The 15,991-nt window shown below is 36.1% G+C and overlaps 1 protein-coding gene and 1 long non-coding RNA gene across 7 annotated transcripts in view; one reads left to right on the forward strand and one right to left on the reverse strand.

Moving 5' to 3' along the window:
- The window catches only part of PDE7A (phosphodiesterase 7A), a 116,063-nt gene that overhangs the window by 67,640 nt on the left and 32,432 nt on the right, over positions 1 to 15,991 (reverse strand). The window contains exon 1 of one of the 2 annotated variants that reach the window (XM_038579401.1): positions 299 to 481. The exons of the other annotated variant lie outside the window; for it this stretch is intronic. Within the exon in view, the coding sequence (XP_038435329.1) occupies positions 299 to 358 (60 nt within the window). The 5' untranslated portion in view covers positions 359 to 481. Of the gene's footprint in view, positions 1 to 298; positions 482 to 15,991 lie in introns of those variants that run through there. 2 annotated transcript variants of the gene reach the window in all.
- The window catches only part of LOC119866706, a 46,307-nt gene continuing 31,590 nt past the window's right edge, over positions 1,275 to 15,991 (forward strand). For 2 of the 5 annotated variants that reach the window (XR_005381034.1, XR_005381033.1), the window contains exons 1-2: positions 2,285 to 2,486; positions 8,925 to 9,071. This is a non-coding gene — a long non-coding RNA (uncharacterized LOC119866706). Of the gene's footprint in view, positions 1,622 to 2,284; positions 2,530 to 8,872; positions 9,072 to 15,991 lie in introns of those variants that run through there. The other 3 variants (XR_005381037.1, XR_005381036.1, XR_005381035.1) reach the window with 3 other exon arrangements.

Here is a 15,991-nt window from a genome sequence, read left to right on the forward strand (position 1 = left end):
TTAAAAGGTGTATTTCTTTAATCATATCACTTCTTTAAGGGAATGGTATGAGGGAAGCTACTTCGATAATGAGGAATGATACCCTAAAAAAGCCCCTGAAAGAAGGAAAAGGTGGGAGAAGCATAAAAATCACACGCTTAACTACAGTTAAGCTTTTCAGCTGACAGGTAAAATTCATAGCTCTTTTAATCAGAGAAATAAAAACTGAAGCAAAAGAAGAAACTCCTAGCAATTCGACCCCAACCAAATATATACACTGATGATTAATTTCACTCTCCTAAAAATAAAGATGGCCTACCTTAGAGGCGATCCACTTGAGAAGAACCACGGCCAGACACCAGATCAATGTAATTCCCATTGGAACAATCAAAAGCCCACTGCATAATCTCCCCCCTCTCCCAGCAGGCAATAAGCAAGGAAGACTTGTTCTGAGTTTGACAACAGCCAGCTGTCCCGAGGCAGAAGCGAGGGGAGAACTGACTGCCCTGAACCTCGGGCAGCTGCCTTCCAAACGGGTCACCTGACTCCTCCGAGAATGCGCTGCCAGCCGGCCTTCCTGCCCAGCGCCTGCTTAATGCCACGACCCCAGGGTTGGGGGAGACTGGCCTCAGTAATGTTGGAAGAGGAAAGAAAAAAACCTTTGTGAGGGCTGACCTAACAGTCTCACAAAATATACCTAAAGGGGTCTCAGGCTAGCCCCAAACACTTCTACGTCATAATACTAACAGAGGGCTTTGACATAACTTTCAAAAAACGTTTAGCAATACACAAAACTTCTCATTTCTTTCACACAGACCAGCTTCACAGGTATAATGTCCTGGCACTTCAAAATATTACTGCATTTTATTCTATCTTTTCAGCTTTTAACACCAAATTTGTTCAACTTTTTTCTTTTAGAGCTAGGATTATTTTATGAATGTTAAGAGTCTTTTATAAATATCGTATGCCCTGTTTAACATCGTAATTCATTCATTTTAGGTTTATTGACATAGGCCAGTCTAGCGGTGCATTTTCAGACAATTAATAGTATATTATAAGTCCTAATTGTCACCTAGTTTATATTACAATATTTTTGGTACATATCACCTTCCTCCCTTGGCTGGTGAGTGAGCTAATAGCAAAGTGTGCCTACATTCTTCCACCTTCATGACCTCATAACAGCCAGCAGGCTGCAGGTACTACTGCTGAGAAAGCCTTTGATGAAACTTTCGTTCAAGTATTCTGCAAGTATTTATTACACTTCTATGTACAGGCCCTGTGCTAGATGACAGGGGCATAATCACCCAGTAAAACCAGAAATGGCTCCTGCCCTTGTGAAGCTTACAGTTTAGTCAGCATCTACTTTAATCAAAGTCTATGAACAAACATAAATATAAAATCTGCAACTGGAACAAGTACAGTAGGTGGAGGAAAGAACTGCCAACACAGTCTGGATGTGACCTAAGAGGAGACAGACTTCTTCCCACAGTTCCTGAAATGTCCCTGAGCCAAAACGAAGAGGCAAGCACATGAAGAGGACAGGAAGAACGATCTGTGCAGACGCAACACACGGTGGCCAAGGAGCTATGAAACAAAGCATGGTGAGAGGAGACAGGAGGAACAGGGGAGGCTGGAGAGCAGGGTGAGTCAAAAGTGGAGTCCGTGGAAAGGTGTTTTACCTTCATCCTAAAAGCTACTCCCAACCTAAAGAGCTTTAGCAGGTTTTGGTCAAGGCTAGCTGTGTGGAGCAGGAGTTGGACAAGCAGTTAAGTGGCCACCACAGAGGTCCAGGAGGGAGGCGATGAGCCCGCCCTGGATGGTGGAGATGAAGAGAGGGAGCTGGCTGGAGAAATACTCAGGACATGACAGGACTGTCACGACAAGATAACAGCATCTGCATAGCAACAGTACACAAAGGGTGGTTCTAAAATATTTGAAACAGCCCAAACAGGTCAAATAGTAATGTTGATGCTATTTTCATGATCCAATCCTCGGTACACAGGGTTTATTTAAAAGAAAAGTTAATTCTAGACCTGTCAAAATGAAGCATAAATTAAATTAGCAGATCTAAATCAAAATTTTCCTAAATTGAAACCGTTCATAACACATGGCCATAAATTTCTCACTCTACCTTATACATTATGGATATCTCCTCTTGCTGCTGAAGTAACAAGCTGTGATGCAATCCTTGCACAAATGGAGAAGACTCTCTTGTCAGGAAACCAGGTGTGATGTGAGATTATCAGATCTTTCATTATTCTATGTATATCTAGTAAGGTTCCAGGAACAGGACAGAGCAGCAGAATCTTGGGGAGGGGGTCGTGGAGCCTGGGCCAGCAGCTGACACGGCTTGAGGTCATTACCTGCTGCTCTGGCCCATGCTGCACATGCCAAATTAGCCCCTTACCATGATGCTCAGCCCACGATTACTCATTTTCACACCACCTTTTCACTCAGCTGCTTAAAGAGTCAAATTTTGAGAATCAACTACAAGATTGCTGTTTTCGGTACAGTACTTAAATATTTTTATAAAAGTATTTTTGATTAAAGGTGAGCTCAAGAATCTGTACTTTCAGTTAGTCTAAAAAGGAAGGACTGACCAGGATAAAAAGAAAAGAATCAGAATTAAGACAAAGAATTAGGGGGAAAAAGGTCATAAGAAAGGGAGTCCTGAAATCATTTAAGTGAATTTCTGTCGAGTTTATTCCCACCACCTCAAAACTCTATTGGGTTTAGAGACAAGAGCTTGGGTTTATTCCCCAGCTTTATTGACAAGAGCTGAGTGACCCTGGGCAAGTCACCACTTTGCTGGGTCTTATTTTCCTCCCCTTCACAGGATTTAGGTAACATCTATACAAGAATACCTTGCTCTTGTAAGCTCCCAATAAATGTTAGCCAAATCAGAATTAAATATTTAAGACTTAAGAATGATACTGATCTAATCACTCCAGCTTCAACCCAACAATAGACTTAACTGAAATCACAATGGTCCATAAAGGGAATTGGTGCTATGCTTGTGCAGCGCCCTCAGAAACATTTTCTGAGCCCTAGGAGAGTGATGGTCTTGGCTTTCATTTTTCAAACTAGTGAATAGGCTGGCTCCCTAAGGTGGTTTCCCTAGCATCCTCTTCTTAAATTTCTACTCTATATCTGACAGTGAAATGCAGAGATAATCAAGACACAATTCTTCCCAGGTTAGAAAATTCTCTATTTGAATAGAAACAGCTATTGAATTTTTACCTTAAAAAACCCAAAGAACCTTCATTGCTAGTGATGCATGCACATCACTCAAATCTTACAAAAATCTCAGGCAATGCAATTTTTTTCTTAAAACAATACACTTACCTTTCTTCATGGCATGGACCTAATAGCTTTAAATTTTTTTCTTATTTTGAGATATGAAATACCTACTACTAACTTATATGTATAAGTTACAAGCACTCCCATTAAAGGAATTTATTATTAAAAATAAAAATATTTCAGTAAGATGAAATAAAAGCAAAAGCTGTTATCAAATTAGTATGAATACTCCTTTACATTATGTTTATTTCATAGAAAATTCTCCTAAAACTTAATCTTTCTAGTCTGATCATGTAACTTATTATTCCATAAGCAAATAGTTGCATCTCTTACACTAATAACAAGTATATCCTTTTACATGAACTTTTCTCACCTCTGCCTAGTGAAACATGGCAGAGTAACAAAAAGAACAGACTATATTAGAAAAACTAATGCACAGGATACAATTAAGCTTCCAAAAATAGAATTTGATACTTTAAGAAGAAGGTATAAAATTTTACCCTTTCTGGGGCTAACAAAACTAATTATCTGAAAAATTAAAGTATTACAAGCAGACCTCACTAAAAACTGTGATCAATAGGAAGAAAAGACATGACTTTGATCGTGGTGTTTTAGAGAAGTAATCCAAGTACAAATTTTATCCCTGGGGCTCTCTGCCACCCACAGGACACCTGTCAATCTTGGCAATGGCCTTTAGCTATCCATATAGAGAGGCAGCATGTCCTTCCCTTGACCAAATTAGGCTAACCTCATCTGCATTGACATCAGTGTCTATAATTTTGGATTCTCAGGACGGAAATAGCCTATCCCAGAGTTCTTTATACAAATGTTGTGTCTGTGGAAAAGTATAACCAAATTTACAATAGAAAAATGTGAACACTATAGTCAAAACCTCCAATTGTGCTTTTATCATTTTGAATTCCAGCCAATTTTAATCACAAGGAATATAGCAAAGTGGGTTTTTTTTTTCATTTCTTTTACTGAAATCCACATATCAGGGCTTCATATTCTTCAAATACTATGAATTTCAAGAGATATGAAACAAAAAATACAAAGTATCAATAACTAACAAAAAATATTCTAAAACCATAGCAACATGGGAATTCTACCAATTAAAACCTTTGTTGTCATACTGATTTAGAGCTCTGAATCAAGTTTTTTTGTTATACAGAATCTCAGTAGTTGATGGCAGCAGGCACAATAATCCTAGTACAGAGGAAAGAGTAAAACCACCTTACCACTTTACAAACAAAATTTAAATTCTGTTACAGGGCAGCCCCGGTGGCTCAGCAGTTTAGTGCTGCCTTCAGTCCAGGGCGTGATCCTGGAGACCTGGGATCAAGTCCCACGTCGGGCTCCCTGCATGGAGCCTGCTTCTCCCTCTGCCTGTGTCTCTGCCCCTCTCTCTCTCTCTCTGTGTCTCTCATGAATAAATAAATAAAATCTTTAAAAATAAATAAATAAATTCTGCTACAACTATCTTATGACATTAAAATAACAAAGATTTGCTTATTGATCCATTGTTCATAATATATCAGAAATTATGGGAAGGTGAAAGTAATCACAATTTTTAGAAGGAAAAAACAGTAGCATAGATCTGCAGAGTGGGAGCTTAAAAAAGGATTATTGAGTGTGCATTCTGTAAGTATAAGACTACAAGTATATTATTAGACCAGGAGAATGTCACAAACACAGGACATGTTACTTTAGGCAGAGCTGCACACAAAGTCTCTGGTGGCAACCTTAAACAAAACAGAACAATGTGAGCCCCATACTACGGTAAAGCAGACTCCTAGCTGACTAAACAAACATACCCAGAGATTAAGTATGTGATACCAAACTAGTGGAAGAATTCTAGAGATAACTAAGAGAACTGTGCATCTGTCCTGGGGTGCAGATCAGACAAATGCATATAAAATGCAAAGGATAAACCACTATGTTTAATTAAAAATAACTTTAAAAAGGTCAGGATGTTTAATCTCTAGGTTAATAAGAGGCAGTAATTAAAGGCAATCTTAGGAGCCAATGAAAGGTAAGTATCCAGATCAAGGATGTTCCACTCTTCTCAATAGAGGCCACATTTAAAAAACTGCATTCAGTTCTAAATATCACACTGGAAGATGTATACATACATGGCATTTTAAGATGCAGATAACAATAATATACATTTAAAAAAAGAATAATATACATAAGGGATAATAGTATTATAAGTTGAGGTACTTTAGGTAAAGAAATAAAAAGAGGGACAGAACAGGTGTTAAACAGCTATGAGATAAAATAATCTAAGGAGTTAAGCTTTATTCTGTGAAATTACAGAGGTGGAAATAAGACCAACAAGCAATAAATCTGTGGAAAACAGAATTTGACTCAATATTACTATCTATGTACTTTCTACAAACTGAGCCATGTAAATTGAGAAGAGCTGTCTCAAACAAGTCTCTGTCAGGGCAGTTGTGAAACAGGCTAGAACAACCGACCTTCTCTGCCAATTCCAGAATTTCACGGTACTATTATTGAATCAGAGACTGGAGTTCAGGGAGGCTAAGGCACTTGAAATTTGCAGGACAGATTACCAGAGAGTTAAAGTGTGAAGAAAATGAGCCCCAAAATTCCAAAAGTGGGTCTCTCCTTGAGTCTTTTGGCTAAATACTAAGCTAGTTACGTGTAGTATGAGATTCCATGAGGCCAGAACAACCAAGGGAAGAACTACTACAGGGGAGTTGGGAGACACAAGTCCCAACCAACCACAAAAGAGCACTCACAAAATACCTGGGACATTACACAGAGACCCCAGAAATGCCAACCATAGGAGAAGGGCAGAAAATTCTATTAAACAACATTGTTCTAGGTCCACACTAACAAAGTTCATAACATGCCGAAAAGGATCAGGTTGATCAGAAACTAACTAAATCACCTGCCAAATCAAAACTCAACACTCTTTTAGGAATGACAAATAAAATTACAAATTATGAGAATAAACAAGAAAAAGTAACCTGATCCAAGGGGTAAAAATTGTTAATAAAAACAAACCTGGAAATGGTCAAGTTGATGGGATTAGTAGAAAAGAAATTCTAAAATCTTATTATAATATATTCAAAGATTTAAAGGGAAACATACAATGAAAAAAGAAATTAAAACTTTTTTAAAAAATGGATTACTTAAAGCTGATAAATACAATATCTATATAGCAAAATTCACAGTTGAGCTTAACAGTACACTAAACACTACAGAAAAAGAGATCAGTGGAAATTACCTAAACATTTTCCAAATTTGAGAAGAACTACCAATCCAGATGTTAAAGAAGCTCAATGAATTTCAAATAGGCAAAACAAAAAATCACTACAAGGTATATGACAATAAAGTTGCTAAAAATCAACTGATACTAAAATCAGGCAAAGACATTATAAGAAAAGAAAACTATAGATGAAAACCCTCATAAATATGGACACAAGAGTATTTAAGAAAATATTAGAAAATCAAATCCAACAATATATAAAAAGGAAATACATTATGACTAAGTATAAATTATCCCAAGAATCCAAAATTGGCTTAATGTTTGAAAATACAATAAATGTAATTCAACATACTAACAGAATAAAAAGAAAAAAATCAATTATTTCAATTGACAAAGAAAAAGCATTTAACAAAAATTCAATACTATTTATGATAAATACTTACTAAAATAGGAATAAATAAAAACTTCCTCACCCAATCAAGAAGATCTATGAAAAATCTATGGCCATTATCATATTTAGCAATAAAAAACAATGCTTTGCCCTAATATCATGAACAAGGCAGGATGTCTGTTCTACCACTTTAACATAGTATTAAAAGTTACAGCCAACTAATTAAGGCAAGAAAAAGAAACATAAGGCATACAAACTGGAAAGAAAGAAGAAAATCTGTCTTTATTTGCACGACAATCAGATTGTGTAGGTAGAAAATCCTAAAGACTCCACAAGGTAGAAAATCCTAAAGACTCCACACAAAAAAAACTATGAGAACTAATATTTAGCAAGGTCACAAGACATAAGACCAATATATAAAACCAATGGTATTTCTACACATTTATGAAAAATGTTTGGAACATGAAATTTAAAAAATATTATTTCCAACAGCATCCACAAACTTGAAATACTTAGGGAAAAATTTAACAGAATGCATGCAACAAGATCTGTACAATGAAACTATAAAGCAGTTTTGAGAAAAATTAAAGAACTACATAAATGGCGAAATATACCATGTTGTTATGGGACTGAATTGTGTTCCCACAAGAGATATGTTGAATTTCTAACCATGGATACCTGTGAATGTGACCTTATTTGGAAACAGGTTCTCTACACATGCAATTAAGTTAAGATGAGGGCATACTGGGTTAGAGTGAGTTCTGAATCTAATAAAAACTGGTGTTCTTAATAAGAGAAAAACGTGGACAAAGACACACAATCACACAGGGGGAGAAAGCCATATGAAGATGGAGACTAGAGTAATGTATCTACAAGCCAAGGAATGCCAAGGATTGCCAGCAATATCAAAAGCTAGGTGGGGGAGAGATTCTTCCCTAAAGTCTTAGAGAGAGCCTGGCCCTGCCAACACCTTAATCTTAGAATTCTAGCCTCCAGAACTGTGAAATAATACATTTCTATTGTCTTAAACCATCCACTTTGTGATACTCTGTTATGACAGTCCTAGAAAACTAATACGAAACCCGAGGGGCCTATGGAGATTGAATTTACCTTAGGGATTTGTGAAAAATGAAAATTCAAGATGCTTCAAAGGTTTCATAAAGGCCTTGAAAGAGAATTGGGCTAGAGAGAGGGATTTGGGAGTAATCCTCTATTAATCAAGACGATATAGTAAAACTGCCAAATGAGAGAAGATGGTTAAAACCCAAACCAAATCTTAAAGCTCACAAGCAGGAGAGGACTGGGAGGGCAAAAGGCCAAATTTCACAATCGGTAACATTCAAATTAAATAGCACCCCCCAGTCTGTTCCCCCCACACACATATATGCAAATAACATTCCTTTCCCTCTTACATATCAGTAAAGTTAAAGCCAGTAAGAAGCAAGAAACATCTTTGAATACAGTACAAAAAGCAAGTGACAAGAAAGCCATTGCTCAACAAATCTCAAACCAAATCCCCTTTTAGGGATTAAAGTTTGTTTTTGTTTTTGTTTTTTTTAAGATTTTATTTATTTATTCATGAGAGACACACACAGAGAGGCAGAGACACAGGCAGAGGGAGAAGCAGGCTCCCTGCAGGGAGCCTGATAAGGGACTCATCCCAGGACTCCAGGATCACGCCCTGAGCCCTGAGCCTAAGGCAGGCGCTTTAACTGCTGAACCACCCAGGTAGGTGTCCCAGGGCTTAAAATTTCTTATAGACCTAGCTAGAGAAAGAAATTTTGGTTCCTCTCTCCCTAATCTAGGCTGATTTAGTTCCTGTAGAAGATGAAATAGAATAGACACAGCAGCTAATATTAAAACTTCTTCCATCCAGTTCTGTAACTGACACTGGTTTGGAAGAAGTTGTTGAGATAAATAGTGGCTAACTAAAACAAAACCCATGTTCCTATTATATTATTTATTAGGTGGAATGAACGAATCTCTTGTTAAAGGCTCTTCGATCACTTTTATTTCCAGTGGTGGACTAATTCAGAGAACCAAACCTACCACTGAAAACTGAAAACAGTGGAAAATATAGAAAATATCTACTGAAATGAATCCACGAGCTGTAAGAACATAAGGAATCCACAGGCAAAAACTAGGTAAATGGAGGAATGCACAAAGGTAAGCAGAGTACTGAAGCTGACTTTCATTTCAAGGTCAAAGTAGGTTAGAGGGGGTGAACCTGAGCTTTGGATTTTTCATAACCACATGGGTATATGAAACAAAAAAGACCAAAGTCCAGGGTCTGGCCAAAGTATAGAGCACCTCTAGTAACTATTACTATGGAATACACAATGGGCAATAATTACATACTATGTTCATTAAAAAAATAGCCTGAATCAAATCATATGCAATGTGACAACCATCCGCTAGGAGAATACAAATGTATGTAGGTTGGCAAAAAAGATTGCCATACTTTGGATTTGCCACAATTTTGATGACTTGACTGCAACTAATGCTACCCTCAAGGAGCTCTAACTAGAACAATGTATAAAAGCTAAGTTTTCTAAGGTTCAGAAAAGAGCTACTTTCTCTTAACACCAATTGTTTATATTTAATAAAATGAAGATAACATGAAGGCTTTGGCACTTAGCATATATAATTATAATGCTTTATTTAAAATAGAATAGACAAAGAATTAAAAAGACAAAAATAACTTTTAATTTGCATTGAAGTACATGGAACTTTTCCAAAATAAATGTATTTATAATTAATATTCTATAAAGAAATTTAAAACCTAATGTATCATCTAACATCAACAAAACTCTCACTAAAAACTTTTCCTCCAGGGGCACCTGGGTGGCTCAGTCGGTTAAGTGTCTGGCTTTGGGTGGTTCCAGGGTCCTGTGATGGAGCCCCATATCAGGCTCCCTGCTCCTCAGGGAGCCTGCTTCTCTCTCTCCCTCTGCCTGCCACTCCCCCTGCTCGTGCTCACATGTGCTCTCTCTATGCCGATAAATAAAATCTTTTAAAAATATTTTTTCTCCATAGAGACAGAGAGTGGAATAGAGGTTACCACCAGCTGGGGAAAGAGTGGAACAAGTTACTGTTTAAATGGGTACACAGTTTCTATGTCGCATGATGAAAAAGTTCTGGAAATGGATTGTGGTGATGGGTTATATAACACTGTGAATGTATTTACTGTCATTGAATTGTGCATTCAAAAATGGTTAAAATGGCAAATTTTATGTTAGGTGCATTTTAGCACTATAAAAAAATAAAAATTATTTTTATCTAATTTCCTTAAAGTTAAGGATTCTCAAGTCTGAAACTCTTGCAAATTAAGTATCCTCTAAAAATTGAAACAGGGGAGCAGAGGCTTTGGGTTATGTCATCATAGATTCAAATCTGAGATCTACCCTTCCTAACCACAGACTCTTGATACAAGTTACATTCTGAAAGCCTTAGTTTCCTCCACCTGGAAAATGGGAAAGTATTTGGACACAAAGTTGTAATAAGGACTATAACAGATAGCTATAGCATGCATGAAGATAACCCAGGAACTTCACACCAAGGTGTTCTTATTCAGTTCTCTGGCATACAAAGAGTTATTAATTAAATAAAGTTGTTAACTAAAGTTGTTTACACACTTTTAAAAATTATCTAACACTCTTTAACCAGTGTTTGATAATATACTCAGGCATACAAAACTTGATTCAAATTCTTTAAAATGGCTTTTCCCTGTTTATCAACCCGGCTCTTATTAAAAAAAAAAAAAAAAAAGATTTATTTATTAGAAAGAGAGAGAGAGAGAGAGAGAGAGAGAGAAACTCAAGCCAACTCTCCACTGGATGCAATGCCTGAGGCCCGGCTCAATCCCGGGACCTTGAGATCAAGTCACGAGTCAGATACTCAACCTCAACCAACTGAACTATTCAGGCACCCCTCAACCCAGCTCTCATTTAAATTGCCAGTTTCTCTAAGTTACAATATGAGGCAGTCAGGAATACCAAAAAAAAAAAAAAAAAAAAGCAATTTATCGTTAAGTAAAAGAAGTCTGACTCTCCTTTTCAGTTTTTTGCCAGCTGCCACTCAATGGTAATAGTCCATTTGCAGTGATCTCCATCAACAACAGCCATGCATTTAACAGTATCAAACCAGTCAGGAATTTGCCCAAGTGTTAACACAGTCTAGATCACAATTTCACTCTTTTAGGAAATGAAACATGCTGGCATAGGTGGTGTTTAATCTTCTTAAGTATCAAATACTTTGCATAGCCCCACATGATACAAGTTAATCTTCTTGATACCCTGTATCCTATTTTTTAAGATCAGTATATTATGATGTTCTGACATTTCAAGAAAATTTTCTAGCTGGAAAGAGAATACCTGTCCCAGACCTAGGCAATTCTTGGAGACAGCAAAGGGCCCGGCCAAGAGCATGTCCTTGATGTGCAAACTAACCCAGAGCCAGACCTTCTTCATCAGATCCTTTATCCCAAGGCCTTAATCACCCAGAGCCAGGTACTTGGCAACTAGGGACCATTCCTATGGCTCAAAGCCCACCAAAATTACTGAAATCTCCCAACCATAAACCATTCACTCTGCCCTGTCTTTCCCTGGAAACCCCCAGCAAAGACTGTGGCCCTAATGCTCTCCCCTCATTTTTATCTCCGGCCTACCCAAACACCCTGCTGTTTTCCCTGTGGCCCTGCATGTTGTGCTCAGTCTCCTGTCTCTGGGACCTCTGAGTAATAAACTTTGGTTTTCCCTGAGCCTTTCCTGTGTCTCCTCTGGTGGCTGCACCTGACTATCAGCAAAGAATACAAAACACATCCACTGATTGAGAAAATACAGAACATTATTGTGAGTTCAGGAGTTATATTTAAATAATTTTACTTAATCCCAACAGTATCTACTTACATTTGAAACACACTAGTACATACAGGTTTGGGATTTATGTTTTTAAGTTAACTATTTCAAATACATATGGATTCATGAATCCCTTGCCAAATTCCCAGATTCTCTTGGGATTTGCCATTCTCATATGAGAATCACTGACCACAGGATGATGAGGCAAAGTGTGTGTGTATGCACAACCCTCCCCCTCCCCAATATCCTCACCCCTGATGCACACTTCTGGAAGAGATATACCTCATTCAGTACACCATCATCTTTCTTTTAAAAAGCTGCTAAGACGGGGGGGGGGGGGGGGGGTGGTAGTTAGCTGATCTAAGAAAAACCTGTATGATCAAAGTTAAAAAGGGGACACACCAAAGAGCATGAAATAATTTACCCTCTCATCAAATTGTATACATAGTGCTTCAACATACATATTTCCTTATCTTATGTTTTATTAACAAGAAGATATAGAAAACCACTTAATGTTTGTTTTTACGGCACAAATGTAACCTTTTTATTTCATTTTCCCCTATACGTATCCTAATTCCAATCAATTACGCAAAATTTCCTAAACATAGCCGAGACATTACTACCACCATACTTGTAGCCAACTCATTGCCTCAATCTAGACTGATTTTTCTTCCTATTAGGAAAGTCTTGTCATTATTAACACCTCCAACACATATTTGTAAAGACAAAAATAAAGTCCAGTTATTTTTAGCTATTACAATGACTTATTTTAAGATTTAATGGAAAAGTTAAAAAAAAAAAACCCTAAAATGGGTAATTTGGTACAACTGAAAGTTTTAATTCATTCTATAGACAGTTAAGAACTAGTTAGATATTTATAACAGGCAGTTTATAACACATGAATAAAACATATTTAAAGAGTCTCTTGTTTAGAACCTGGAATATAGATCAGTACCACAGGAATTTTGCTAATTTGAGGTAATGATTCAAGTACAGCTAATTTTTAAATGATGACTTGCTCACCGAAAAGTTTCGAAAGTTTCAAGCAGAAAATTTTCAAAATTAGTCATGTAAACATTTAATTGGGAGAAAGATATCACTCTTTCTCCCAATTAAATAATAAATAATTAAATAATATCACTCTCCATATTAAAACATTAATTATTTATTGTATTATTACACCTAACAACTTTTTGAGTCTTTCTTACATTACTGTTTGAGTGTAAATTGATATAAGCTTCCTGGGAAGTAATTTGACAACATGTATCAAGAATTAAAACTAAACCTAGTATTTTAACTAGCTATACCACTTTTAGGAATTAATCTTAACGAAATGATCATGAATAAGGATAAAGATTTAACTACAAAGATTTTCATCACACGGGATCCCTGGGTGGAGCAGCGGTTTGGCGCCTGCCTTTGGCCCAGGGCGCGATCCTGGAGACCCAGGATCGAATCCCACATCGGGCTCCCGGTGCATGGAGCCTGCTTCTCCCTCTGCCTGTGTCTCTGCCTCTCTCTCTCTCTGTGACTATCATAAATAAATAAAAATTAAAAATAAAATAAAATAAAATAAAATAAAATAAAATAAAATAAAATAAAATAAAATAAAAAAAACAAAGATTTTCATCACAGCATTGTTCATAGTGAAAAACTGTAAACTTTCTAAATATTTGACAATAAAGGGATTAATTAGTTGACTATAAAAATAGAAATATGGAATATCTAAATCGTTTAAAGTGAATGTTGTAAAATATACATGCTCAAACTTTTTGAAACTGCCTATAATTCTTGGATACTTTTAGCTATTTAAAATTTATAATAATGCACATATTCAATATGTAGGTACATAGAGACAGAAATAGATGACTAGTCGTCAGGGGACAGGGAAGGGGAAAGTGATGAATGACTAATATGTAGTTTTTAGATGATGAAAGTGCTCTGAATTTAGATAACAGTAGTGAAATATCACACAACTTTGTGAATATAAAACCACTGTACAATTTAAAAGAGTGAATTTTAAAAGTATGGGAATTATTTCTCAAAAAATGCATATATTCAAACATTTAAAATTTTAACTATTAAATATATAAAGTATATATAAATTATAAATACACCTATACTTTTTTATACAAATCTTAAAGTAGGCCATCTGTTGGCATCTCTGTGCATGTACCTGAATGTTTTATATGTGTGTTATTGATGAGCAAAATTTGGGCTCTGAATGGACCTTTTTTAATTTAGGCCTGTGCAAGATTCCTCATGTAAACTTGTGCTATGCTAAAGCAACTGAACTCCTCAAATAAATGCAAGGCAAAGCTCACATGCATCTGTTCACATATTTCACTAAAACAAAGCAGTTTTATACTAACGGATTAACATATAAGCACCATTAGGACTGTACAATTTTAAATACTTATTGCAACTTTGGCATACTTTGCTAACTTTTATGCTCATGACAAATAAGATAGATAGAACTTTAGATAATTATTACTGTCTCCACAGTGAAACAAAAATTTCTGACTTTTTCCTTCAAACTTCTGGATCTCTAATTTATAAGTATTCTGAAACCATAAGGAAAGCTTTAAATACTGATAATATTTTTTAAACAGCTTGAGATACAGTGCACAAACCATACAACTCATCCATGTAAACACACAATAACAATGGTTTTTAGTCTACTTACAGATACACGTAACCATCAACACTGTTAATTTTAGAATATTTCATCATCCCAAAGGAAACCTCAGACTCATAAGCAGTTATTCCCCATCCTCCCCTCCCCCAAGCCCCTGGCAAACACCAGTCTGTTTTCTGTCCTTATGGAAATACATTTTCTAAATATTTCATATAAATGGAATCACATGCTGTCACCTTTCATGTCTGGTTTATTTCACTTAGCAAAAAGTTTTCTAGGTTTGTCTAAGTTGTAACACGCATCAGTATTCCTTTTTATGGTTGAGTAACATTCCAGTGTATGGATATACCACATTTTGTTTATTCATCATGTGGTGGACATTTAGGTTGTTTCTACTTTTTGGCTATTTGAAAAATGCTGCTGTATACTCAAGTACAAGTTTTTGCATGGACCTGTTTTCATTTCCCTTTGAAGTGAAATTGCTGTGTCATTTGGTAACTCTATGTTTAGCATTTTGAGGAACTGCCAAAATCTTTTCCAAAGTGGCTGCACCATTTTACATTCCAAACAGCAGTGTATGAGGGTTCTGATTTCTCCGCATCCTTGCCAGCACTTATTCTTTTTTGTTCTAGCTGTCTTTCATTGTGGTTTTGATTTGCATTTCCCTGATGGAAAAGATGTGGGAGTATCTTTTCATGTGCTTATCATTCATTTATATATCTTTTTTGGAGAAATGCCTATTCAGATCTTTGGCCCATTTTTTTTTTAAACTGAGTTGCCTTTTTTACTACTAAGTTGTAGAAGTTCCTTGTACAGTCTAGATGTAAGTCCCTTATTGGATATATGATTGCAACTATTTTCTCCCATTTTGTGGGCTTTTTACTTTATTGATAGTGTCCTTTGAAGCACAAGTTTTTAATTTTGATGAAATCTAATGCATCTATTTTTTTTGTGTTGCTTATGCTTTTGGTGTCGTATCTAAAAATTCTTTGACCAAATCCAAGGTCATAAAAATTTGCCCTAGGTTTTAAGAGTTTTATAGGCTTTAGTTCTTACAATTAGTTCTTAGATTCATTTTAAGTCATATGATCAACTTCATCCTTTTCTGTGTGGCTATTCTATTTTCTAAGCACAATTACTGAAAAGACTGTTCTTTCCCTATTGAATGGTCTAGGCACTCCTTTTTTTTTTTTTTTTGGTCTAGGCACTCTTGTCAAAAACCAGCTGACCATAGACACATGGGTTTATTTTTTGACACTCAACTTTATTCCACTGATCCCTAGGTTCCCCAGATAATTACTTAAGGATTATAAGTGCCAATACCACACTGTCTTGATCACTGTTGCTTTGTAATAAGTTTTGAAACCAGAGATTATGAGTCCTACTTTGTTCTTTAAGATTTTTTGCTACTCTCAGTCCCTTGCAATTTCATATAAATGTTCAAAAGAGCTTGTCAACTTCTACAGAGAAGTCAGTTGGGATTCTGAAAGAGACTGTGCTTAATCTGAAGATCAATATTGCCACCTTACCAATATTAGGTCTTTTAATTTATGAATATGGGATATTTTTCCACTTATGTGGATCTTCAATTT

The sequence above is a fragment of the Canis lupus genome, chromosome 29 (assembly GCF_011100685.1).
Source record: "Canis lupus familiaris isolate Mischka breed German Shepherd chromosome 29, alternate assembly UU_Cfam_GSD_1.0, whole genome shotgun sequence".
NCBI classification, from domain to species: domain Eukaryota; kingdom Metazoa; phylum Chordata; class Mammalia; order Carnivora; family Canidae; genus Canis; species Canis lupus.